A 24,316-nucleotide genomic window follows, 5' to 3' on the forward strand; every position below is an offset into this window, starting at 1 on the left:
CTGCACACAGTATTCCAGAAGTGACCTCACCAATACCCTGTACAACTGTAGCAAGACTTCCCTGCTTTTATACTCCATCCCCTTGGCAATAAAGGCCAAGATTCCTTTGGCCTTTCTGATCACTTGCTATACCTGAATAGTAACCTTTTGTGTTTCATGCACAAGTACCCCCAGGTCCTGCTGTACTGCAGCACTTGCAATCTTTCTCCATTGAAATAATAACTTGCTCTTTGATTTTTTTTCTGCCAAAGTGCATGACCTCACACGTTCCAACATTATACTCCATCTGCCAAATTTTTGCCCACTCACTTAGCCTGTCTATGTCCTTTTGCAGATCTTGGGTCCTCCTCACACGTTGGTTTTCCTCCCATCTTTGTATCGTCAGCAAACTTGGCTACGTTACACTCAGTCCCTTCCTCCAAGTCGTTAATATAGATTGTAAATAGTTGGGGTCCCAACACTGATCCCTGCGGCACCCCACTGGTTACTGATTGCCAATCCGAGAATGAACCATTTATCCCTGTTCTGTTTTCTGTTCGTTAGCTAATCCTCTATCCATGCTAATATATTGCCCCCAACCCCATGAACCTTTTATGTGGCACCTTGTCAAATGCATTCTGAAAGTCCAAATACACTACATCCACTGGTTCCCCATTATCTACCCTGTTCGTTACAGCCTCAAAGAATTCTAGCAAATTTGTCAAACATGACTTCCCCTTCATAAATCCATGCTTACTCTGCCTGACCGAATTTTGCTTTTTCAAATGTCCTGCTACTGCTTCGTTAATAATGGACTCCCAACCACAGATGTTAGGCTAACTGGTCTATAGTTTCCTGCTTTTTGTCTACCTCCTTTATTAAATAGAGGCATTATATTTTCAGTTTTCCAATCTGCTGGGAAGGTTCTTAACGAATACTTTGCATCTGTTTTCACAAAGGAAAGCGGCAATGCAAATACTGTTATCAAGGAGGAGTGTGATGTTCTGGATGAAATAAATATAGTGAGAGGAAGTATTAAGGGGTTTAGCAGCTTTGAAAGTAGTTAAGTCCCAGGCTGTTGAACGAAGTAAAAGAGGAAATAGCAGAGGTCTTGACCATCATTTTCCAGTCCTCTTTGGATTTGGGCATGGTGCCGGAGGATTGGAGGACTGCTAATATAGTACCCTTGTTTAAGAAGGGAAAAAGGGATAGGCCAAGTAATTACTGTCAGCCTAACCTCAGTAGTGGAAAAATTATTGGAAAAAATCCTGAAAGACAGGATAAATCTACATTTGGAAAGGCAAGGATTAATTAGGGACAGTCAGCACGGATTTGTTAAGGGAAAAATGTGTTTGACTAACCTGATTGAATTTTTTGAGGAGGTGACCAAGAGGGTCGATGAAGGTAGTGCGAAAGATGTATATATGGACTTTAGCAAAACTTTTGATAAGGTCCCACATGGTAGACAGGTCATGAAGGTTAAAGCCCATGGGATCCAGGGCAAAGTGGCAAGTCTGCTCCTTGCGTTTAGCGGCAGAAGGAAAGAGAAAAATACAGCGGGTTAGTTGCAATGGGAAGTGTTTCGAGCACTTTGCCTCCCTAATAGATGGGTTTATATTCTCTGGTATTCGGAAGAATGAGAGGTGATCTCACTGAAACGTATAAAATTCTTAGGGGACTTGACGGGGTAGATGCTGGGAGGCTGTTGCCACTGGGTGGATAGTCTAGAACTAGGGGCCATACTCAGGATAAGGGGTCGGCCATTTAGGACTGAGCTGAGGAGAAATTTCTTCACTGAGTGTTGAAAGTCTTAGAATTTTCTACCACAGAGAGCTGTGGTGCTCAATCAATGAGTGTATTCAAGGCTGAGATAGGTAGTAGGGATAATGAGTAAGTACTCAAATTGGCAGCGTTATGTCCTGCAGGGATCTGTGTTGGGGCCTCAACTATTCACAGTATTTATTAACGACTTAGATGATGGCATAGAAAGTCATATATCCAAATTTGCCGATGACACAGAGATAGGTGGCATTGTAGGCAGTGTAGATGAAAGTATAAAATTACAAAGGGATATCGACAGATTAAGCAAATAGGCAAAACTGTGGCAAATGGATTTCACTGTAAGCAAGTGTGAGGTCATCCACTTTGGACCTAAAAAGGATAGAACAGGGTACTTTCTAAATGGTGAAGAGCTACAAACAGTAGAGGTCCAAAGAAACTTGGGGGTCCAGGTAGATAAATCATTAAAATGTCATGAACAGGTACAGAAAATAATCAAAAAGGCTAATGAAACGCTGGCCTTTATGGGCCCAATTTTGGCCATGACTTGCATCAATTTTTTTGGAGTAAGTTGTTTTTTCTGGCGTAAGTTTAAAAAAAAATGTCATTTTCCCCCAAATGTTTGCTCCAGAGTAAGTCAGTTAGGTACGATTTTTTTTTTTAGTTTTTTTTTTCAAAAGGGGGCGTTCCCAGCCACTTATGCCAGTTTTGGCCATTTATGCCACTTTGGCCAGCAAAAACTTACTCCAAATTGACTTAGGTCAGCGTATGTGGCCAGCTCTGAAAAGCCTTGCGGACAGTGAAGAAATCGGTGCAGGTTAGTACATTTAAAGCACCAAGACTTACAAAGCACTAAACAAACCACAAAAAGTAATAAGCAATCAAGCAATAAAAAATAGAAACATAGAAAATAGGTGCAGGAGTAGGCCATTTGGCCCTTCGAGCCTGCACCACCATTCAATAAGATCATGGCTGATCATTCACCTCAGTACTCCTTTCCTGCTTTCTCTACCCTTTATGTCAGAATCAAGTTTTTTTAAAGTCCCCTCCCCAAACACACTTTTTCTTCCCCCCCCCCCGCGCCCCAAAACTCTCCTCTCTCTCCCTTTCCCCCCCCACCCCCACAGCAGGACACGCTGGGAGGGCAGGAGCATGCGCGCAGACTTCACTGCGCATGCGCGCAGGTACCGGCACTTTTCGGCGCTGGCCTATTGCTCCGCCGCCCCCGCCCCCCCCCCCCCCCCCACTTCACAATGCACGCCACGCTGGGACTCCGGGAACTTGGAAGAACGGCCAGGATTGGGCGACTTTTTTCCAGCACGCAAAGAAGTGTGCCGAAAAAAGGGGTTGGGCAAAATTGAGCCCTATATCTGGAGGACTAGTATACAAGGGGGTAGAAGTTATGCTGCAGCTATACAAAGCCCTGGATAGACCACACCTGGAGCACTGTGAGCAGTTTTGGGCTCCACACCTTAGGAAGGATATGTTGGCCTTGGAGGGAGTGCAACGTAGGTTTACCAGAATGATACCCAGACTTCAAGCGTTGAGTTATGAGGAGAGATGACACAAATTAGGGTTGTATTGCCTAGGATTTAGAAGGTTAAGGAGTGATCTGATTTGAAGTTTTCAAGATATTAAGGGGAACAGATAGGGTAGATCGAGAGAAACTATTTCTGCTGGTTGGGGATTCTAGGACTAGGGGGCATAGGCTAAAATTTAGAGCCAGACCTTTCAGGAGTAAAATTAGGAAACACTTTGGAAAACTCTTCCGCAAAGGGCAATTTCTAGATCAATTGTTAATTTTAAATCGGAGATTGATGGCTTTTTGCTGACCAAAAGTATGAAGGGATATGGGCCAAAGGCGGAATAGGTGGAGTTAGGTCGCAGATCAGTCATTGACTCATTGAATGGTAGAACAGACTCGAGTGGCTCAGTGGCCTACTCCAGTTCCGTTGATTTTTTTTTGGGGGTGGTGGGAATCGGGGGACAGGGCGGAAAAGTGGAGTTGATATAGTTCCGTCATGATCTTGTTGAGTGGCAGAGCAGGCTTGAGAGGCCGTCTGGCCTACTCCTGCTCCTGTTTCTTGTGTTCTTATAATAGATATGTGTTTGATTTTATGTGCGTCTTTCTGTACAAAGAACGTGGACATTCTGAAAGACGCGGAGACAGTGAAACAGCTCGGGAGTATCCTGAAGACCAACGTGAGGGCATGCAAAGCTGTTGGACACCCATTTGTCATCCAGCTTGGACGAATATATCTGGACATGCTCAACGTGTACAAGTGTTTGAGTGAGAATATCTCGGCTGCCATCCAGGCAAACGGTAAATAGTTGGGGGTTTTTAATGGGTGGGGTGGTGGCTGTTAAAGCAGAAACCAAGGAGGCGAGGTGGAGTTATGACGCAGATCAGCCATGATCTAGTTGAATAGCGGAACTGGCTCGAGGGGCTGAAGCTCCTGCTCCTCTGTACCTTTCAATAGTCCCGAAAGAAAACCAGCAATCCATTTCATGGATTGAACAAAAATAGGAGGCTTGTCCAATGAAGGAAGGAAAGCCTTGGTATCTGCCACGAGGGCGTGATTATAGGCCTGGATTGTGAAGCTAAATAATGGGAGTTTGCAAACCTTTGCTATTCGGCTTGTTCAGTTTTCAGCTGCTTTACATGTTTTCATCGATTTGGAGTGGAGCAGGATAGGTCGAGAATACATTTTGAAATGTTGCCCTGCTCTTATTTCTCTTTTTTTCCACCCGCCTTGCCCTCCAAATTAGAAGTAACTGGCATAGATTGTGACTTGTAAATAAAAATATGCTTTTGTTCCATGATCTATCTGTAATGTATCGCAGTATGTTAAGATCCATAGAAATCAGAGCAGCGTGTTGTACTTCCCACACAGTGAGTCCTTTATCTCAGAGCAGCTACAGATCCTTAAACTCTCTGTCTGCTCCCGGCAACCGCCAGGCTCAAAGCTGCGAGACATCTATCATCTCTGGTTGCAGCTTGTTATGTCGTACGGTGAAGTGTTGCTGTGAGGGACTCCTGGGGAGGCACTTGCGGTGGCAGAACTCCGGCTGAGGCCTGATGCCTTCTCTGATCGTGGTGGGGGGGGGGGAAGGAGATGTGTCACACTTGGGAGCCCAAGAGGGGAAAATGAAATTGCCAAATAAAATGGCCCCCTTTCCAGTTTTTTCTTCCACTCCAATCGCTCCATGTTTGGGTACATCAATGAGCGAGCCCATGCAAGCAAGACAAAATGTACACGGTCGCTGACAGGATTATACAAGGGATAGCCCGCTGATCCTGGTGATTACCGTTAATCTATATTTGTATATTCTCTTTTCCCCCCCCCCCCCCACCCCATTAGGTGAAGTAGTTACCAAGCAACCATTAATCAAAAGCATGAGAACGGTTAAGAGGGAGACATTGAAGCTGATATCCGGGTGGGTGAGCAGGTCCTCAGACCCACAGCTGGTGAGTACAATTGGTCCATCTGATCTTCGCCATCCAGAACACCCATATGCTCCTCTTCCATTTGAACTGTTGCTTAAAAATATTTGTTTCCCCTGCCCCACCCAGAAGTCCATTTCACATGTTCGATCACTCTTTTCTGATTATTAATCCTGCCCTGGTCCGTCTCCTAGACCGGTGTCTTAGAATCACAGAAATTTACAGCACGGAAGGAGGCCATTTCGGCCCATCGTGTCTGTGCTGGCTGGCAAAGCTATCCCGCCTAATCCTACTTTCCAACTTTAGTCCTTGGCCTTGTAGGTTACGGCACTTCAACTGCACATCCAAGTACTTTTTAAATGTGGTGAGGGTTTCTGCCTCTACCACCCTTGCAGGCAGTGAGTTCCAGACCCCCACCACCCTCTTGTCCTACTTGGACTGGTATCCTGTTTCTACTTTTCCTTTTTTCGTTTACTAAATCAACTTGTATTTGCATAAAGAGCCTGTAAAGGAATGTCCCAAAAACACTTCACAGGTGGTCATAAGGAAAACGGATCACGAGCCAGCAAGGGAGAAGTTAAGAGGAGTAACTGAGGGCTGGGTCACAGAAATTGATTTTTTGCGAATCTTTTTAGAGGAGGAGAGAGTTTAGGAAGAAAATTCCAGAGAGTACCCAGATCATTCTAGGCTCCGTGGATGGGAAGCAATGTACAAAAGGCCAGAGTCGGAGGAATGGTGTGTTCAGTTGGGATATAGGGCTGAAGGAGATGTCAATACGAAGGTAGGGCAAGGTCATTTAGTGATTTGAAAATGTATTTTTTTTTAATGTTGTGGAGGGCAGGAAGCCAGTGAAGTTAGCGAGCTTGCAAATGATTACCAAGCACAACCTATTGTGATAGAGTTTAGGATGAATTGGTGTTTGTGGAGGAAGACAGGACGGTAGTGGAGTTTGGGAGTGACCGGGTGTGTTCCAAGGGGTTTTCGGCAGTGATGGGGCTAATGTAGGAAGTGGCACTGGCAACATTGTTGGAAGTAAGTGGTCTTTGTGATATGTGGACTAAGATTAAGCTTGGGGTTGAACAACATCCAAGGTAGCAAAGGGCATGACTGACTGGGAGACATTGGGTGGAGAGGGGGTTGGAATCAGTGCCAAGGAATTGGAGTTTTTGGGTGGGTGCCGAAGACGATGACTTCAGTCTTATGTTGAACAGGAAGAAATTTTTGACTCATCAGAGGCTGATGCGTCTCAGATGAAGGCAGGTGTACAGTCAACTTAGTTACCAGTGGGCACTAAAAGCCACCAAGCTTGACTATTACCTCTAGAAGACACCAAATTGTCAATACTGAGGAGGACTGCAACAAATTACAGGAGGACATTAATAAACTTGAAGAATGGGCATACAATTGGCAAATGAAGTTCAACACAGATAAATGTGAGGTATTACATAGGGAGGTCACTTTTATTACTTGCAGAGCGAGTGTCTAGGTGGGCTAGAGGAACACCGGGATCTCGGAGTACAAATACATAAATTGCTAAAAGTTATGAAGTTATTAAAAGAAGCAAACCAAGCACTAGGGTTTATTTCTATAAGGATAAAGGGATAGAATTGAAAAGTAGGGAAGTTATGCTAACCCTGTATCGAACCTCGATTAGACCACACTTTGAGTATTTCTGGTCACCATATTATAAAAAAGACGCCGAGGTATTGGAGAGGGTGCAGAGAAGATTTACGAGGATGATACCAGAAATGCGAGGGTATACATATCAAGAAAGCAGGAACAGGCTGAGTCTCTTTTCTCTTGGGGGGGAAAAAAGGCTGACATAATTGGGGTCTTTAAAATTGAGTGGTTTTGATGGAGTGGATAGAGAGAAAATGTTTCCACTTGTGGGGAAGAGCATAACTAGAAGCTATAAATATAAGATAGTCACCAAGAAATCCTATAGGGAAAATTCTTTACCCAAAAAGTGGTGAGAATGTGGGACTCGCTACCACAGGGAGTGGTTAAAGCGAATAGTGTAAATGCCTTTAAGGCGAGGCTAAACAAACATATGAGGGAGAAAGGAATAGAGGGTTATGCTGATAGATTTAGAAGAGGAAAGACGGGAGGAGGCTCGAGTGGAACATAAACACCGGCCTGGGCTGAATGGCCTGTTCCTGTGTCGTATATCCAACGTAATGTAATCTTATGTAAAGACTTCCCTCTTTTCTCACCCACTGGTGCCAAGGATATGCTGCAGTCATAACCTGTTCTCATCCCCACTTTTGTGACCCTGAGGGTTAGTAATGCCATCCTCATCAACAAAGAAAAGAAAATGAAGGCACCATACCAAGTTACCCAAGCACAAACGCTACACTCTCACCGTCCTCTTTTCAGGTTGCGGAAAACTTTGTTCCCCCGCTGCTTGACGCGGTGCTGATCGACTACCAGCGGAATGTCCCTGCGGCTCGGGAGCCCGAAGTGTTGAGTACAATGGCCACAATAGTGAACAAACTGGAGAACCACATCACTGCGGAGGTGCCCCAGATCTTCGACGCCTTGTTTGAGTGCACTCTGGACATGATCAACAAGGTAATTTTCAGTCTGATCATAGGAAGCGTACTGCGTGTTTTGCGATCTGATGAATATAATCCACATCATTTGCGGAGCTAAAGATTTGAAGCGGGGGGGGCGGGGGGTGGAGAAAGCAGTCTTCTCGGCATCACTCGAGTTCAGAGACTGGGACTAACTTCCTTCTCTGCTCAGTTCTCAGTGCTGCCTCTTAATCCCTTAAATAGTACCTTTTTAGTAGGCTGTTTCGATGCTAGTTGAAGTCTGCCTGTGTCTCTTTGTTTGTATAAATATGATAAATTAATGCTGCGGGCGCTAATTTAAAAGTAAAATCATCTTGGACTGACAAATTTGATTGACCAGCAATTTAGCCTTGCTTCACTACTAAAATATAAAGTTTATTGAAGTTGTATTTGACCATAGTTTCTACTTTTAATCCCTCGTAATGTGGTTTTCAAGATGGCAGACGCACTCCTCTGAAGGGAAATGAAATCCAATTCGAATAAAGATATTGGAGCGTTCAATCTCTAGTCTCTGCAGGCCAGGATTTGTGTTTCTGATTCTGATGGACCCTACATGGAATGTGCATGTTAATGGGTATTGGGTGAGAGCAGGATTGGACTTAAATGCTTCTTAAAATAGTACAGTCTAAGGTTGAAGCTCCCGAATCCGGGACTCCCTTATCCGGCACCATCGGAACCTGGCCTGTGCCGGATAAGGGATTTTGCCGGACGAGGGGAGGTCACGTTAAATTGGATGGTACAGGTACTGAGCAAGGGGATCTTGGGGCTGGGAGTACGGCAGAGAGACCGAGGGGGGAGGCTGGAGGGCGGGGGTGGATCACTGGGCCAGGCCAGCGATTGCGGGAGTCGGCAGCGAGGAAGGACTTCAATTTGTTCATGTTGGAGCGGCCGGGAATGGTGGCGGATGAGGGGTGGTGCGGGATGAGGGAGTCCCGGATAAGGGAGGTTTAACCTTAGACTGACAAGTGGAGAATAGCCACATGGGTTCTGTACGGAATGTTTCCTGGCACTGGAACCCTTGCCTCCACCCCAGTCACGGCCTTGAAGAGATAGCGGGTAAAAGTGTGGCAAAAAAAACTTGTGTTAAATTGCCTTGGCTGAAGTACCATTGAATTATGACACAATGGAAGCAAATATTTTATACTGTAGTGGTGTAAACCAAACATTAACAGGTCCCTAACGAATGTAAATTTATCCCACTTGTGCAGCTATCTCCAACCAGCCGGCATGGATTGGTTGGACCGAATGGCCTGTTTCTGTGCCGTATATTCTATGTAATGACCCATTTTATTGGATAAATTCTATATTCCTAGACTGAGACTTCTGTTGCCACACATCTGGGGTCAGGTCCTGTAATTATTTATTAACCCTGTGGGTTAATCGCTTTCCATTTCCTCATTTACATTTTTGTAGCACTTTATGATGTTGCTCTCACTGCTCCTTTGTCAGATTACAAACCAAACCGCGTAACTTCCTTTTGTCCATCTGTTTAAAAATAACTTTTGTTCAATTTTCTTTTCTAAATGGGTGGTGTAAATGGAACACATAGTGGGGGAGTTGTGATGGTACCAATGGATTAGCACACTACCCTTTCACCTCGGGAGTTTGTATTCAAGTCCAGCCCAGCCTGATGAGATGAACATCTCCACCTTTTCCTATGTGAAACAGGTTTGGATAATTTCATTACCAGTTCCTGGTAGCTGTGGATTCACTGCATGAAGCCGCTCATAACATGGGACACAGTGGCACTTTAGTTCGGAGAGACAATTGGTGTAGTGAGTGTAGGTAATGCATACACTTGAGAAGTAAGGGGTAGTAATCCTGTCTTGCGGATAGTACAGCCTCGAAGAAGATCTGTTGAGTAGTTTTAATTTAAAATGCATCCCCTTCCCCACACTTGCACCAGAGTGATAGTGAAGCTTAATACTGTTTTGCTTTCTTTGCATACCTGCTATTTTGGTTGTCATACTTGCTATGCAACCATCGCTGGTCACAGGCACCGTCAATGAGTGTCTCAGTAGCATGGAACGTTGGAATGTAGCGGACTGGAAGAGCTCGTGACAGTCCAATCCCAAAGCTGGAAAAAATATCATGCCCTATATCTCTCGCGTCCTTCCATCACTTTGTGTCAAATATCTATCCAGTTCCCTCTTGAATTTTCCAACAGTGTCTGTATGCATCGCCTCGCCAGACTGTCTGTTCCATACATTCGCCACCCGCTTGTGGTTTTTTTTTTTCGCTCCTGGGATGTGGGCGTCGCTGTCAAGGCCAGCATTTATTGCCCATCCTTAATTGCCCTTGATAAGATGGTGGTGAGCCGCCTTCTTGAACCACTGCAGTCCTTGTGGTGAAGGTACTCCCACAGTGCTGTTGGGGAGGGAGTTCCAGGATTTTGACCCAGCAACAATACAGGAATGCCGATTTATATTTCCAAGTCAGGATGGTGTGAGAGTTGGAGGGGCACTTGGAGGTGATGGTGTTCCCATGCGCCTGCTGCCCTTGTCCTTCTGAGTGGTAGAAGTTGCGGGTTTGGGAGGTGCTGTCGAAGGAGCCTTGGCGAGTTGCTGCAGTGCATCTTGTAGATGGTACACACTGCAGCCACGGTGTGCCGGTGGTGGAGGGAGTGAATGTTGAAGGTGGTGGATGGGGTGCCAATCAAGTGGGCTGTTTTGTCCTGGTTGGTGTCGAGCTTCTTGAGTGTTGCTGGAGCTGCACTCATCCAGGCAAGTGGAGAGTATTCCATCACACTCCTGACATCTGCCTTGTAGATGGTGGAAAGGCTTTGGGGAGTCAGGAAGTGAGCCACTCGCTGCAGAATACCCAGCCTCTGATCTCTTGTAGCCATAGTATTTGTGTGGTTGGTCCAGTGAAGCTTAATAGTTTGTTGCGTTAAGTAGTTTGTACAGGGGCATAATCGGAAGCTCAACAACAAACGTGTTATTGGGGTCCGAATTATTTATACGTTCTTATAATCTTGGAAACTATTCTAATCTTTTCAAGACCAGAAACCCGTGTACCGCAAGAGTACTTGGCTACATGGTAAGTGTGACCAGAAATGGCAGCTCCCCATGTGCTTGTTACTCTTGTTTTTGCAATAATTCAAATTATACTGAAATTCAAGTGAATTCACATTCGAATTAACAGCAGTAGCCTATAACTTAATTAGAGGTCTGATTTAAATCTTAAAATTGTGGCAATAACTCTCTTTCAATTGTCCGATACTAGATGATGCCATTTGTACAAAGATTTAAAATTGTGTTTAAATTTCAAGTATTTAATTGTTTTTTCTTCCCCTCTAGGATTTCGAAGAGTATCCAGAGCACAGGACTAACTTCTTTCTGCTTCTTCAAGCAGTCAATAGTCACTGTTTTCCTGCCTTCCTGAACATCCCTCCAGCCCAGTTCAAATTGGTCCTTGACTCCATTATCTGGGCTTTCAAACACACCATGAGGAATGTGGCCGACACAGGTACGTGGTGCTGTGAGCTTGCTATTGCAACTCCCCACACGCACTCGCACACCTCGTCACGTGGCTTCTGCAGTGCTGAACCCAACTTTACAAAATATTAACAGCACGGAACCAGGCCATTCGGTCCCAACTGTTCTACGCAGTGTTTATGCTCCACACGAGCCTCTTCCCACTTTACTTCATCTCTCCCAATCTGAATATCCTTCTATTCCTTTCTTTCTCATCATACTTGCCTTGCTCTCCCTCAAATGCATCTGTGCTATTCGCCTCAACTATGCCTTGGGAGCGAGTTCCACATTCTAATCACTCTCTGAATAAAGAAGTTTCTCCTGAATTCCCCATTGGATTTATTCGTGATTTAGCACTTATTTATGGCCCCTAGTTTTGGTCTCTTCTCTTCCCCACCCCACCCCCCCCGCCACAAGTTTTGTACTGCATCAGTAGTTTAACTGCATCCCTTGATGTGTTTGGTTGCAGGGTTGTCTATTCTTTATACTCTGCTGCAGAACGTTGCCCAGGAAGAGGCGGCTGCCCAGAGCTTTTACCAAACCTATTTCTGTGATATTCTCCAACATATATTCTCGGTGGTGACAGATACTTCACACACTGCTGGTAAGTCATACTTTAATTCTTTTGGTCTTTTGTTTTCCCTGTCCCATTCACCCCCACTCCCCAGAAATTAATCCACTTTGGGGCTATCTGATTGGACCAGGAAGTTTGTACAATGGATTCTCTTCCCTCCCCCCCCCCCCCCGCCAATTCTTGGCTGGGTTACCTGATCTGAGCCCAGTGTAATGATGGAGAGCGTGCTGTTAGAGTTGCGTATAGTTGGGGTAGAGAAAGGGCGGGGTGAGAATTGGAGAGACGACTTGCTTTTGAGAGGCGAGAGCTGACCATCCTAGACTGGGTGTTGTGTAATGAGAGGATTAATTAGCAGTCTTGTTGTGCGAGGCCTCTTGGGGAAGAGTGACCATAATATGGTAGAATTCTTCATTAAGATGGAGTGATACAGTTAATTTCGAGACTAGGGTCCTGAACTTAAAGAAAGGTAACTTTGATGGTATGAGACGTGAATTGGCTAGGATAGACTGGTGAATGATATTTAAAGGATTGACAGTGGATAGGCAATGGCAAACATTTAAAGATCACATGGATGAACTTCAAAAATGTACATCCCTGTCTGGCGTAAAAATAAAACGGGGAAGGTGGCTCAACCGTGCCTAACATGGGAAATTAGAGATAGTGTTAAATCCAAGGAAGAGGCATATAAATTGGCCAGAAAAAGCAGAAAACCTGAGGACTGGGAGAAATTTAGAATTCAGTAGAGGAAGGGTTTAAGTAGGAGGGGGAAAATAGAGTATGAGAGGAAGCTTGCAGGGAACATAAAAATTGACTGCAAAAGCTTCTATAGATATGTGAAGCGAAAAAGATTAGTGAAGACAAATGTAGGTCCCTTGCAGTCAGAATCGGGTGAATTTATAATGGGGAATAAAGAAATGGCAGACCAATTGAACAAATACTTTGTTTCTGTCTTCACCAAGAGAAACACAAATAACCTTCCGGAAATACTAGGAGACCAAGGGTCTAGCGAGAAGGAGGAACTGAAGGAAATCCTTGTTAGTCAGGAAATTGTGTTAGGGAAATTCATGGGATTGAAGGCCGATAAATCCCCTGGGCCTGATAGTCTGCATCCAGAGTACCTAAGGAAGTGGCCCTAGAAATGCATTGGTGATCATTTTCCTATAGTCTTTCGACTCTGGATTAGTTTCTATGGACTGGAGGGTAGCTAATGTAACCACACTTTTTAAAAAAGGAGGGAGAAAGAAAACAAGGAATTATAGACCGGTTAGCCTGACATCGGTAGTTGGGAAAATGTTGGAATCAATTATTCAAGATGTAATAGCAGCGCATTTGGAAAGCTGTGACAGGAGCGGTCCAAGTCAGCATGGATTTATGAAGGGGAAATCATGCTTGACAAATCTTCCAGAATTTTTTGAGGATGTAACTAGTAGAGTGGACAAGGGATAACCAGTGGATGTGGTGTATTTGGACTTTCAAAAGGCTTTTGACAAGGTCCCACACAAGAGATTAGTGTGCAAAATTAAAGCACATGGTATTAGGGTAATGTATTGACTTGGATAGAGAATTGGTTGGCAGACAGGAAGCAAAGAATAGGAATAAACAGGTCCTTTTCAGAATGGCAGGCAGTGACTAGTGGGGTATCACAAGGTTCAGTGCTGGGACCCCAGCTATTTACAATATACATTAATGATTTTGATGAAGGAATTGAATCTAATATCTCCAAGTTTGCAAATTACACTAAGCTGGGTGGCAGTGTGAGCTGCGAGGAGGCTGCAGGGTGACTTGGACAGGTTAGGTAAATGGGAAAATGCATGGCAGATGAAGTATAATGTAGATAAATGTGAGGTTATCCACTTTGGTGGCAATAACAGGAAGGCAGAATATTATCTGAATGGTGACAGATTAGGAAAAGGGGAGGTGCAACGAGACCTAGGTGTCATGGTACATCAGTCATTGAAGATTGGCATGCAGATACAGCAGGCGGTGAAGAAGGCAAATGACATGTTGGCCTTCATAGCGAGGGGATTGGAGTACAGGACCAGGGAGATCTTACTGAAGTTGTACAGGGCCTTGGTGAGGCCACACCTTGAATACTGTGTACAGTTTTGGTCCCCTAATCTGAGGAAGGACATTTTTGCTATTGAGGGAGTGCAGCGAAGGTTCACCAGACTGATTCCCGGGATGGCAGGACTGACATATGAAGAAAGACTGGATCGACTAGGCTTATATTCACTGGAATTTAGAAGAATGGGAGGGGATCTCATAGAAACATATAAAATTCTAACGGGATTTGACAGGTTAGATGCAGGAAGAATGTCCCCGATGTTGGGGAAGTCCAGAACCAGGGGTCACAGTCTAAGGATAAGGGGTAAGCCATATAGGACCGAGATGAGGAGAAACTTCTTCACTCAGAACATTGTGAACCTGTGGAATTCTCTACCACAGAAAGTTGTTGAGGACAGTTCGTTAGATATATTCAAAAGGGAGTTGGGTGTGGCCCTTACAACTAAAGGGATCAAGGGGTATGGAGAGAAAGCAGGAATGGGGTACTGAAGTTGCATGTTCAGCCATGAACTCATTGAATAGTGGTGCAGGCTCTTAGGGCCAAATGGCCCACTCCTGCACCTATTTCCTATGTTTCTGTGCTTTCCCATTGGGTGTCATGTACGGGAAAGCTCATGAGCGTAGGATTGGATCTGGTTGAAGCTCATTGTAAAGAAAGAAAGAACTTGCATTTCTATAGCGCCTTTCTCAACCTCGGGACGTCCCAAAGCGCTTTACAGCCAATGAAGTACTTTTGAATTGTAGTCACTGTTTAATGTAGGAAGCGCGGCAGCACGCCCTCTACTGCACTGGAATGTCGATCTAAATTTTGTGCCCCAGTACTTGGAGTGGAACCTTCTGAGACAGTGCTACCAACAGCCATGGCTGACACTGATGTTGGGCAAGTTGTTGGAGAACTGTCAACATAAGAACACAAGAATTAGGAACAGGAGTAGGCCATCTAGCCCCTCGAGCCTGCTCCGCCATTCAATGAGTTCATGGCTAAACATGCAACTTCAGTACCTCATTCCTGCTTTCTCGCCATACCCCTTGATCCCCCTAGTAGTAAGGACTACATCTAACTCCTTTTTGAATATATTTAGTGAATTGGCCTCAACAACTTTCTGTGGTAAGAGAATTCCACAGGTTCACCACTCTCTGGGTGAAGAAGTTTCCCCTCATCTCAGTCCTAAATGGCTTACCCCTTATCATTAGACTGTGACCCCTGGTTCTGTACTTCTCCAACATTGGGAACATTCTTCCTGTATCTAACCTGTCTAAACCCATCAGAATTTTAAACGTTTCTATGAGATCCCCTCTCATTCTTCTGAACTCCAGTGAATACAAGCCCAGTTGATCCAGTCTTTCTTGATAGGTCAGTCCCGCCATCCCGGGAATCAGTCTGGTGAACCTTCGCTGCACTCCCTCAATAGCAAGAATGTCCTTCCTCAAGTTAGGAGACCAAAACTGTACACAATACTCCAGGTGTGGCCTCACCAAGGCCCTGTACAACTGTAGCAACACCTCCCTGCCATTGTACTCAAATCCCCTCGCTATGAAGGCCAACATGCCATTTGCTCTCTCCACCGCCTGCTGTACCTGCATGCCAACCTTCAATGACCGATGTACCATGACACCCAGGTCTCATTGCACCTCCCCTTTTCCTAATCTGTCACCATTCAGATAATAGTCTGTCTCTCTGTTTTTACCACCAAAGTGGATAACCTCACATCATGGCTGACCTGGCCGTGGACTCAGCGCCACTTACCCGCCCGCTCCCCATAACCCTTAATTCCCTTATTGGTTAAAAATCTATCTTATCTGTCAGTGTCTTTAGAGCTGTATCCCAGGGGAGGCGCGGGGAAACGGGAGGAATATATTGAATTGTGGGAGTACAGTTTGGATCTGACCACATTATTCAATGGAACCGGATGTCTAATCTCTTTTTAATTCCTCCTTTCTAGGGTTGACGATGCACGCTACCATCTTGGCATACATGTTCAGCTTGGTGGAGGATGGCAAGATCACCTTGTCTTTGAGCCCAGCCACTCCCAATGTTAACAATCAGATCTTCGTCCAGGAGTTTGTGGCCAACCTGCTGAAAACTGCCTTCCCTCACCTCCAAGAGTGAGTGATTAGAGCGCGATGTGCTGCGATTGGCCACCCAGATGGGAAGGTTCTGGGCCTCAACCCCTGTCCTGTGCTGAGTTAACTGCTGGTGGCAGATTGTGCTATAATGAACTTGCGGCCCTGTGGGTTGGGCAGGGTGGGAAAATTGGGCCTGGTTCCTACCACTGGTCTCTATCCAGCGACCTCTGTTTGAAGTATGTCGAGGGAGGACAGGACCAGACTTGGCTCGCTCTTTTTTACTTTTTCTTTCTCCCTGTTTTCCTCCCTCGCTCGCTCTTTCTCTTTCCTTTCCACTCTGCCCCACTTTTGGGTGACTTTGAAACCTGTCTGTCTGTTGCTGATGTAGGCTGTTTTTGCTGCTGTGTTGTACTGAGCGCTTGTGTGAGGTCTTCGTCCCAGCCCAGAAATTTTGATTGCAGCTTCCTAATTTCATCATGTATTCGGTGAAATTATGGTGGCAGTTTTAGCCTAAACTGCCCGTTTGGATAACTGACAGAAACCGGGATCAATGCTGGCGTTACAACCCGTCTGATTTTATGCTCCATTGAAGTCATCGACGAGTACTATTGGGTGTTCCCTGGCGTTCCACCGATCCCGTCAGTTTCCTGATGGGTGGGTTAGGTTGCAATTATGCCCTATAGGTCCGGTCTGTTCAGTTGGAGTCTGTTGTGCACTTTCTTTTAGACTACTGAAATTTTAATTGTGAAGCTGGGAGACCTCTCCCCAGATTTAATTTATTGGTATTGAGACTGCTCTAAAACATACAAAAGCACGAATCGATCAGTTGACAGTGGCAGTGTGAGCGTTGTTGGTGTCCTAACACTTAGGGGATTGCTCTGGTACTTGCGTAAATGTGTCTCGCCAGGACCTGCCTCGGGCTCCCATCTGAAACGAGGCTTAGAGTTCAAATAATTGGGAGTGGGGGTGTTGAATCAAGATTTATTTTGCCTGAGAATCTTGGAAGAGATGTCGAGTTGTGAGAGACGAATGAGTAACTGATGCAGTCCGATTGTCTGGGGGTGCGCTCAGTAGATGCAGTAATGGAAAGTGACCCTCCCTCCCCCCCCCCCCCCCCCCAGAGCCTGTCATTGAGTTACTTGTTCTGTAATGAGATGAGGAGAAACTTTTTCACCCAGAGAGTTGTCAATCTGTGGAATTCTCTGGCACAGAAAGTTGTTGAGTCCAGTTTGTTAGATATATTCAAAGGGGAGTTAGATGTGGCCCTTACGGCTAAAGGGATCAGGGGGTATGGAGAGAAGGCAGGGGTGGGGTACTGAGGAGGTGATCAGCCTTGATATTGAATGGTGGTGTAGGCTAGAAGGGCCAAATGGCCTGCTCCTGCACCTATTTACTATGTTTCTATGTAACTGATGCTAACTGCCTGGTGTAACCATAAGAACATAAGAATTAGGAACAGGAGTAGGCCATCTAGCCCCTGGAGCGTGCTCCGCCATTCAATAAGATCATGGCTGATCTGGCCGTGGACTCGGCTCCACTTACCCGCCCGCTCCCCGTAACCCTTAATTCCCTTATTGGTGTGTTGTAGGTATTTTGTGACCTGATATTTTAAAAACTTTGATGCCGGGAGTTCCTTCCCCCACCCAGCCCCCCCATAACCTAGCGCTACAATTTGAACCAGAGCGAATTGTTCCAGTGTGACATTTAATTGTGAGGCAGCGTTGGAATCACAAACTGTGATTGAAGAAGTTGTGGTTGTTTTTTTTTTCTTTTTATCTACCTTCTCTTGCTTTTCTGTCTTGTTTTCTTTGTCTCAGTTCCTTCTAATTCTCTCTTTCTTTTGTCCTTGTCTTTTTTTTTCTCCCTGTTTCCCATTTTTCACTTTCTGACCACGCTTTCTCTCATTTGTTAGAAAAAGTAAACAGTCGATGGAGCTGGTTGTTGTTATGCTGTGATTTGCTGATTCGCAATTCGTGCTGATTTTCCTCTTTCAGACCAGCACGGCGGCTGAATTGCATCTTTTTCCAGTTTCCACACGCAAGAGTGTCTTGTGTGTTTGTTCAACCCGCAGTGTGTCCGTAACCTCGGTCACTACTGTCTTGACTGAATTACTCCCCTAGGTTGCTGTTTTTAGCTTGATTTAGAGGTGTTCAGTGGTTTGAGTTTGTGCCTGTTTGGGTTTTTCACTACTTTGGAATTGCAACTGAAATGAGACAAATATAAACATGGATTATTTTTAATGGTGCTTTTCTATTTATTTTTTTTTCCTCCTCCAGTGCACAGATCAAAATTTTTGTGACTGGCCTGTTCAGCCTAAACCAAGACATCCCATCTTTCAAAGAACATCTGAGAGATTTCCTGGTACAGATAAAGGTAAGAATCGAACGCTGCAAGTCTCGATGCTGCTGGTGGGGAGGATGTCTAACAAAAACGTTGCACTTCACCTCTTGGAGCACTTTTGTTTCGTAACTAAGCAACATAATTATTTATAAACGAGAATGCATGCTGCCACGCTGCTCACAGCATACAACATGAGCTGCAACTGAGAGGTTCAGGACTAGATGTTTTTCTTCCGCCATCTTAAAAAGGAAAAACCATGCACGACCACCATAATTTTACTCAATTTTGCCCCCCCCCCCCCCCCCCCCCCCAGACCTTTTATTGCAGGCAAAGCTTGTCCATTCATTGTTTGAAGCGCTCCGAGGTGTCTCTGTATGATGAGGCACTGTATAAATGTAAATTAGTCAGAGCTGTTTAATCCATGTTTCAGTAGTAGATATGCCTCGGGAAACGCAACTTTATAAACGACCCCAACCATGAGTGGACTCGTACTGTGAGTCCAATCAGGCTGGCTGATGATTTTATTACCCCCTGCTCCTTTCCACATTTTGAATACATTGCCAGCACTGGCTGAGTAAGATACTGCTGGGGGCCCAGCAGGTTGGGATTTACAGGGCAGGAGGGAGGAACAAAAGCTCTACCACTGTCCCGCGATTCTCTCCATTTTCTTAGAGAGGGGGGGCAGAGGGGGAGGGAGAGAGAGAGAGTGGGGGGGGGGGGGGAGAAAATCCATCCCCTTTCATTTCTCTCCGTCTATTTCTCTCTCCCTCCCTCTCCTCTTCATCCTTCTGTCACTTCTTCTCTATCTCATCTCTCCCTCCCCCCCCCCCTCTCTTTCTCCCCCCCCCCCCCCTTTCTTCTTCTCCCCTCCCCCCCCCCCTTGCTTTCCGCCTGCCCTCTCTTTCCGCTCCCCCCCCCACAGGACCAGTGTGTGCCCTGTGGGGGGGCCTCCCCCACTCTGAAATGATCTCCCTAAACTCCTACCACTTTCCCCTTCTGTCAAAAGCCTCCTCAAAATCTGACTCCCCTCTGGCCACTTCGCCGTCTCATTCCTTTTCAGTGTCCAGCCGGGCTTTTATAAAACCCATTGGAAGTTTCACTATGCTAAGCGCCTTTATAGCTGTCACTCCGTGATACTGGGTTCAAACACTGCTTCAAGGTCCCTCACCTTATTTCGCACCAAACATTCACCAGGAACATTTTGAGGGGAGAAAGTGGGGAGGGTGGTTGAGAGGGAAAGGGTGCGGATCGTGTTCCTTTAAGCTTGGGAGTTCTCGACGGAACCGTACTAATCTTTTACTTTCTTCCGTGATCAGGAATTTGGTGGGGAAGACACTTCAGACCTATTCCTGGAGGAAAGAGAAACAGCACTGCGCCAGGCGCAGGAGGAGAAGAGAAAGCTTCAGATGACCGTTCCTGGGATTTTAAACCCACACGAAATAGCAGAGGAGATGTGTGACTGAACAAACCCCCCCACAAGTGTTACATGAGAGAAGAGTGTTGGTGGGGTGGGAACGGGGGATGAATAAAGAAAGGGTAACGAGCGAGAGAATGTGTGCGTGAAAGGGACGCTAATCCTTCGTCCACCATCCAGATGTAACGGGATTTTTAAAAAAATTGAAATTCCAGTTTTGTTCTCTTGCAGCTCAACTGTGGTTGGTGAAGAGAGAGAAGAATTTTATCACAAAAAGATTCATTGTTTTTCTCCCCCGGGTTAGAATTGTGATAACGAATTGCGAATCTGTTGACAACTTAATCTACATCCTTTATTCCTTATTGGGATGAAGTGGTGTTGTACAGCTTGAGCTATTTCAACATTTAAACTATATTGGAGAACTTTTCGAAACATTCTATAGATCAGTTTTATATTAAACCCAGCCTGGCTGGCTTAACAAGCATAATCTCTTCAGAACGCTTTAAGTTGCAGTGTTTTGTGAAGAGGGAGGCATAATACAAGATTTGACTGAATTAGGACAACCTATATATAACAAAAAAAACAGCCGGGGGTAGGGGTAAAGTCATCCATGTGCTGAGAAGATTTTTAAATCTGGTTGGTTGCTCATGCGTTGTTTATCGTTGATGTGAATGAGCGTGTGGGGCTGAGGCGGGAATAGGAGAGGGTGAGGTGTTCACTTGGTGTTGTTTATAACCTGCTCGTGCTAACGATGTGAATTTCTCTACACGCGGTGCCTAGCTGCAAACCGTTTCTCTCGTCCCTGCCTGCTTTCCCCCCCCCCACCCCCCCCCCACCCCCAAAAACAAAGAAAATGCCGGGTGATTGTCACTAGTTAACGGGGTTGCCTTGGCTTTGAATAATGTATAAATTTGAAAGGAGACGGGTCCGATGGTCGGGACCGGGGAGCTGCTGTTCGAAGGGCGGGGATTTGGAAAGCTTAAACAAGTCAGCGCTCCAGTTTTTAAAGTAACGTTTCCATTTGATGCCAAAAGTGCGTTTTTTGTTGCAACACTGTGTGTGTGTGTGTGTGTGTGTGTGCGCGCGTGTGGATACGTATAGTGTTTAGGGCACTTATCCACTCCTGTCGGTGGAAGGCACCAGAGCTCAGCTGTGTGATTTAAATGGGTGTAGCTGGCTTTTGTCTCGTAGAGTGCCTTGTGGTATTACATTCAATCCATACAGCTAACCCTCTAAAGCACACTTTGTTCTCTCTCTCTCTCTCTCTCTCTCTCTCTTTGCCCCCTCCCCAAGTAGTATTGCTCCAAGTTCATCATTTTGCCGAGCTTCCTGCTTTCGTGCAGATTGAATTGTAAGAAATCCGTAGGTCATAAATATTTTAAATAATGGTTTTTAACTGAATGTCCAAACTGTTTCACCCTCCTCCACCCCACACACATGCTCACAAATGTTTTATGTCTTCGAACAAGAACATAAGAAATAGGAGTAGGCCATTTGGCCACTCGAGCCTGCTCCGCCATTTAATAAGATCATGGCTGATCTGGTCATGGACTCAGCTCCCCTTCCCTGCCCGCTCCCCATAACCCTTTATTCCCTTATTGCTCAAAAATCTGTCTATCTCCACCTTAAATATATTCAATGACCCAGCCTCCACAGCTCTCTGGGGCAGAGAATTCCACAGATTTCCGACCCTCTGGGAGAAGAAATTCCTCCCCATCTTTGTTCTAAATGGGCGGCCCCTTATTCTTGAATTATGCCCCCTAGTTCTAGATTCCCCCATGAGTGGAAACATCCTATTTGCATCCACCTTGTTGAGCCCCCTCAGTATCTTGCTCTGATTAAACCATACTTTTGGAAAAGAAAAAAAATCTGGCTAGAGGTGTCATCATCATCATAGGCAGTCCCTCAGAGTCAAGGAAGACTTGCTTCTACTCTAAAAGTGATTTCTCAGGTGAAGAGTCCAATGCGGGACCTACAGTCTCTGTCACAGGTGGGGCAGACAGTGGTTGAAGGAAAGGGTGGGTGGGGAGTCTAGTTTGCCGCACACTCCTTCCGCTGTCTACGCTTGGTTTCTGCTTGCTCTCGGCGATGAGACTCGAGGTGTTCAGCGCCCTCCCGGATGCTCTTCCTCCACTTTGGCCGGTCGTGGGCCAGGGATTCGCAGGTGTCGGTGGGGATGTTGCACTTTATCAAGGAGGCTTTGAAGGTGTCCTTGAAGCGTTTCCTCTGCCCACCTGGGGCTCGCTTGCCTTGTCGAAGCTCAGAGTAGAGCGCTTGGTTTGGGAGTCTCGTGTCGGACTTGTGGACGATGTGGCCCGTCCATTGGAGCTGATCGAGCCTGGTCAATGCTTCGATGCTGGGGATGTTGGCCTGAGCGAGAACGCTGACGTTTATGGAATTTAAGATTGACGGGAATCATTTGCCATTTTAAATTTGCCGTTTTAGTTTCTTGGAGGAAGACCCAGAATGCTGATGGAAACCTTCGTGCTGGCTAGCTGCCAAGAAATGGAGGGGAGGGGTGGTGATGGTGGGAGGGGGTGGAAGCGAGAATATATATCTGGATTTGAAAGACAGGACTTCTGTGTTTCAGCTCATTCACTTACCTGCTTATCTTAAACTACCTGTTTAATCAGTTAATTAAGCTAATGAAGGAAACACTGGGAAGAAGGGGAGATTTTTGCTTCCCCTGGCAGTGGTTGCTTAGATCCCAGACGGTCAGGTTTATGTGTTCTAACTGCCCGATCAGACTGGCTGGTTTCAGTACCCCACTCTCTGACGCTGTTGGGTTTTTGGAGCATGCAACCTTGAAGTGAGCAAAGATTTATTTTTTTAAGCGTGGAGTGGAGAAAGAAAGCGGGGTTGAGGGAGCGTTGATTCTGAAGAACCAAACCAGTATAAACTACTTTTATTACCCCACCCACCTCCCATCTGAATCGTTAGATCCAGTTCTTTACCTCATTCCGCTTCAGCAAGCATTGGTCACCCCTCTCGCCTTCCAGCTCTTAAACCCCCCCCCCCCCCCCCAAAAAAATGTAAACAAGATGGAGCCTCGGTCTGTGTGTTGCATTGTTCATGCAGCGTCTCTAATGGTAACTGGTCTAAATTTGATTTCAGGTGCGAGTTACTTGTTGAGAGGGAGGAAGCAGTCTTGTGCGTTTCCATTTTAAATGCAGTACTCTCAACTTCTACTCGCCCCTTTTTTCCCAGAATTGGGGAGGGAGGAGCTTGAAGTAGGTGGAATTAACTTCTAATAAAAAATGAGCATAACCATGATCTTTTTGGGAGGTGTTACGTGACTGATTTATGGTTCCCCCCCCCCCACTGCCCCCAGTTAAAATTGTCCTTGGAGGCAGGGTTACGGAAAGTCATTATTTCACTAGTTCTCGCACTGCTTGCGATTAACCTGTGGCATATCAACAAGTTCATAAAGGCTTTTCCCACACTATGGCTTTAGATGTACTGAATGAATGCAATGCATTTTTTAAACCATGCAGTTGTACCGTCCAAAATACTGTGCATGTAGCTATGTGTACAGTAGGCCATGCCTAAAAGATAAATGACTCCAAACTGGTCACTGGTATTTGCTGCGGGAGTAATCATTTATGTGTAGTTGCAAAGGCTCTAAAACTTGATGCAAACCAGCCAGGCTCACATTAAATGCATAAGTTGCATTTTCATGCAAAGTTGTAATTCCGTCACCGCCCCCCCCCCAAAAAAACAAAAAAAAGTTTTAAAATTTGTTCTGAAATTTCTACAGCTGAGTTCTGTGCTGGAATGACATTGTCTCTTTTTAGTACTTTTTGTTGTTGTTGTGAATAAGCCTTTTAATCTCAACTAATTGGACAATCGATTGGGACATTGCATTTAGTTTTAGACCGAGAGAAACAAGGAAGATGGATAAGTTTATATGTTAAAGGGCCGCCCCCATTCACCTCAGTCAAGCTGTGCTGGTGGGAAGGTGGGGAGAGGGTTAATCTTGTGTCAGTGGCAGTCGCAGCGCAATAACCTCCCTCCGTTCTGCTAACTGTGTTATACACACGTCTGCAGTGAGATAGCATTGCACCCATAATGTGGGTGTGAGACTGTGCATATTCCGTTCTCTCGTGTGTATCGTCTGTTTATGTTTATTGCTTTTGAGGAGGTGATTACGGACTGTTGTGTCTTTCAATACTTGTACAGAAAGTCTCATTTAAAAATCTGTAATTTAACTGTATTACACTGTATTAGAAATGGTTTATTTTGGCTGAATTTGTAGCAGGAAATTGCAGCAAAACAAGAGTGCAGTGTCCTGCTATAGACAAAGTACCTTCCTTTTTTTTTAAAAAAACCTGTACAGATTGTAATTAAGACGATTAGAATAGAAATGTTGACAATTTTTTTTTAATAAAATAAGATTTTAGATAAATTAGCCGGTAGTTCCATTTTACTGGTGGGTTTGTTGTGCCGTTTTGTATTTTTGTTTTTAAACTGACTTGTGCGCTAACCCATGAATGCTTGCGTGTATTCTGCCGCTTTTTGTTAAACTATTCAGTTTTCCTCCGTGAGGAGTCAGCTAAATACAAAAGGACCTCAATGTTTTTTTTTATCATTTTGTTAAAGTGTGCT

General features: G+C 45.3%; 1 protein-coding gene across 1 annotated transcript in view; it reads left to right on the plus strand.

Annotated features, from left to right (window-relative positions):
* The window catches only part of LOC139263472 (exportin-1-like), a 70,524-nt gene extending 48,265 nt beyond the window's left edge, over positions 1–22,259 (plus strand). The window contains exons 18-25 of the mRNA XM_070879611.1: positions 3,898–4,081; positions 5,121–5,227; positions 7,580–7,774; positions 11,076–11,244; positions 11,722–11,856; positions 15,834–15,996; positions 18,234–18,330; positions 19,614–22,259. Of these exons, the coding sequence (XP_070735712.1) occupies positions 3,898–4,081; positions 5,121–5,227; positions 7,580–7,774; positions 11,076–11,244; positions 11,722–11,856; positions 15,834–15,996; positions 18,234–18,330; positions 19,614–19,760 (1,197 nt within the window). The 3' untranslated portion in view covers positions 19,761–22,259. The remainder of the gene's footprint in view (positions 1–3,897; positions 4,082–5,120; positions 5,228–7,579; positions 7,775–11,075; positions 11,245–11,721; positions 11,857–15,833; positions 15,997–18,233; positions 18,331–19,613) is intronic.
* The last annotated feature ends 2,057 nt before the right edge of the window (positions 22,260–24,316 follow it).

This window comes from Pristiophorus japonicus, chromosome 4 (assembly GCF_044704955.1).
Source record: "Pristiophorus japonicus isolate sPriJap1 chromosome 4, sPriJap1.hap1, whole genome shotgun sequence".
NCBI lineage: Eukaryota > Metazoa > Chordata > Chondrichthyes > Pristiophoridae > Pristiophorus > Pristiophorus japonicus.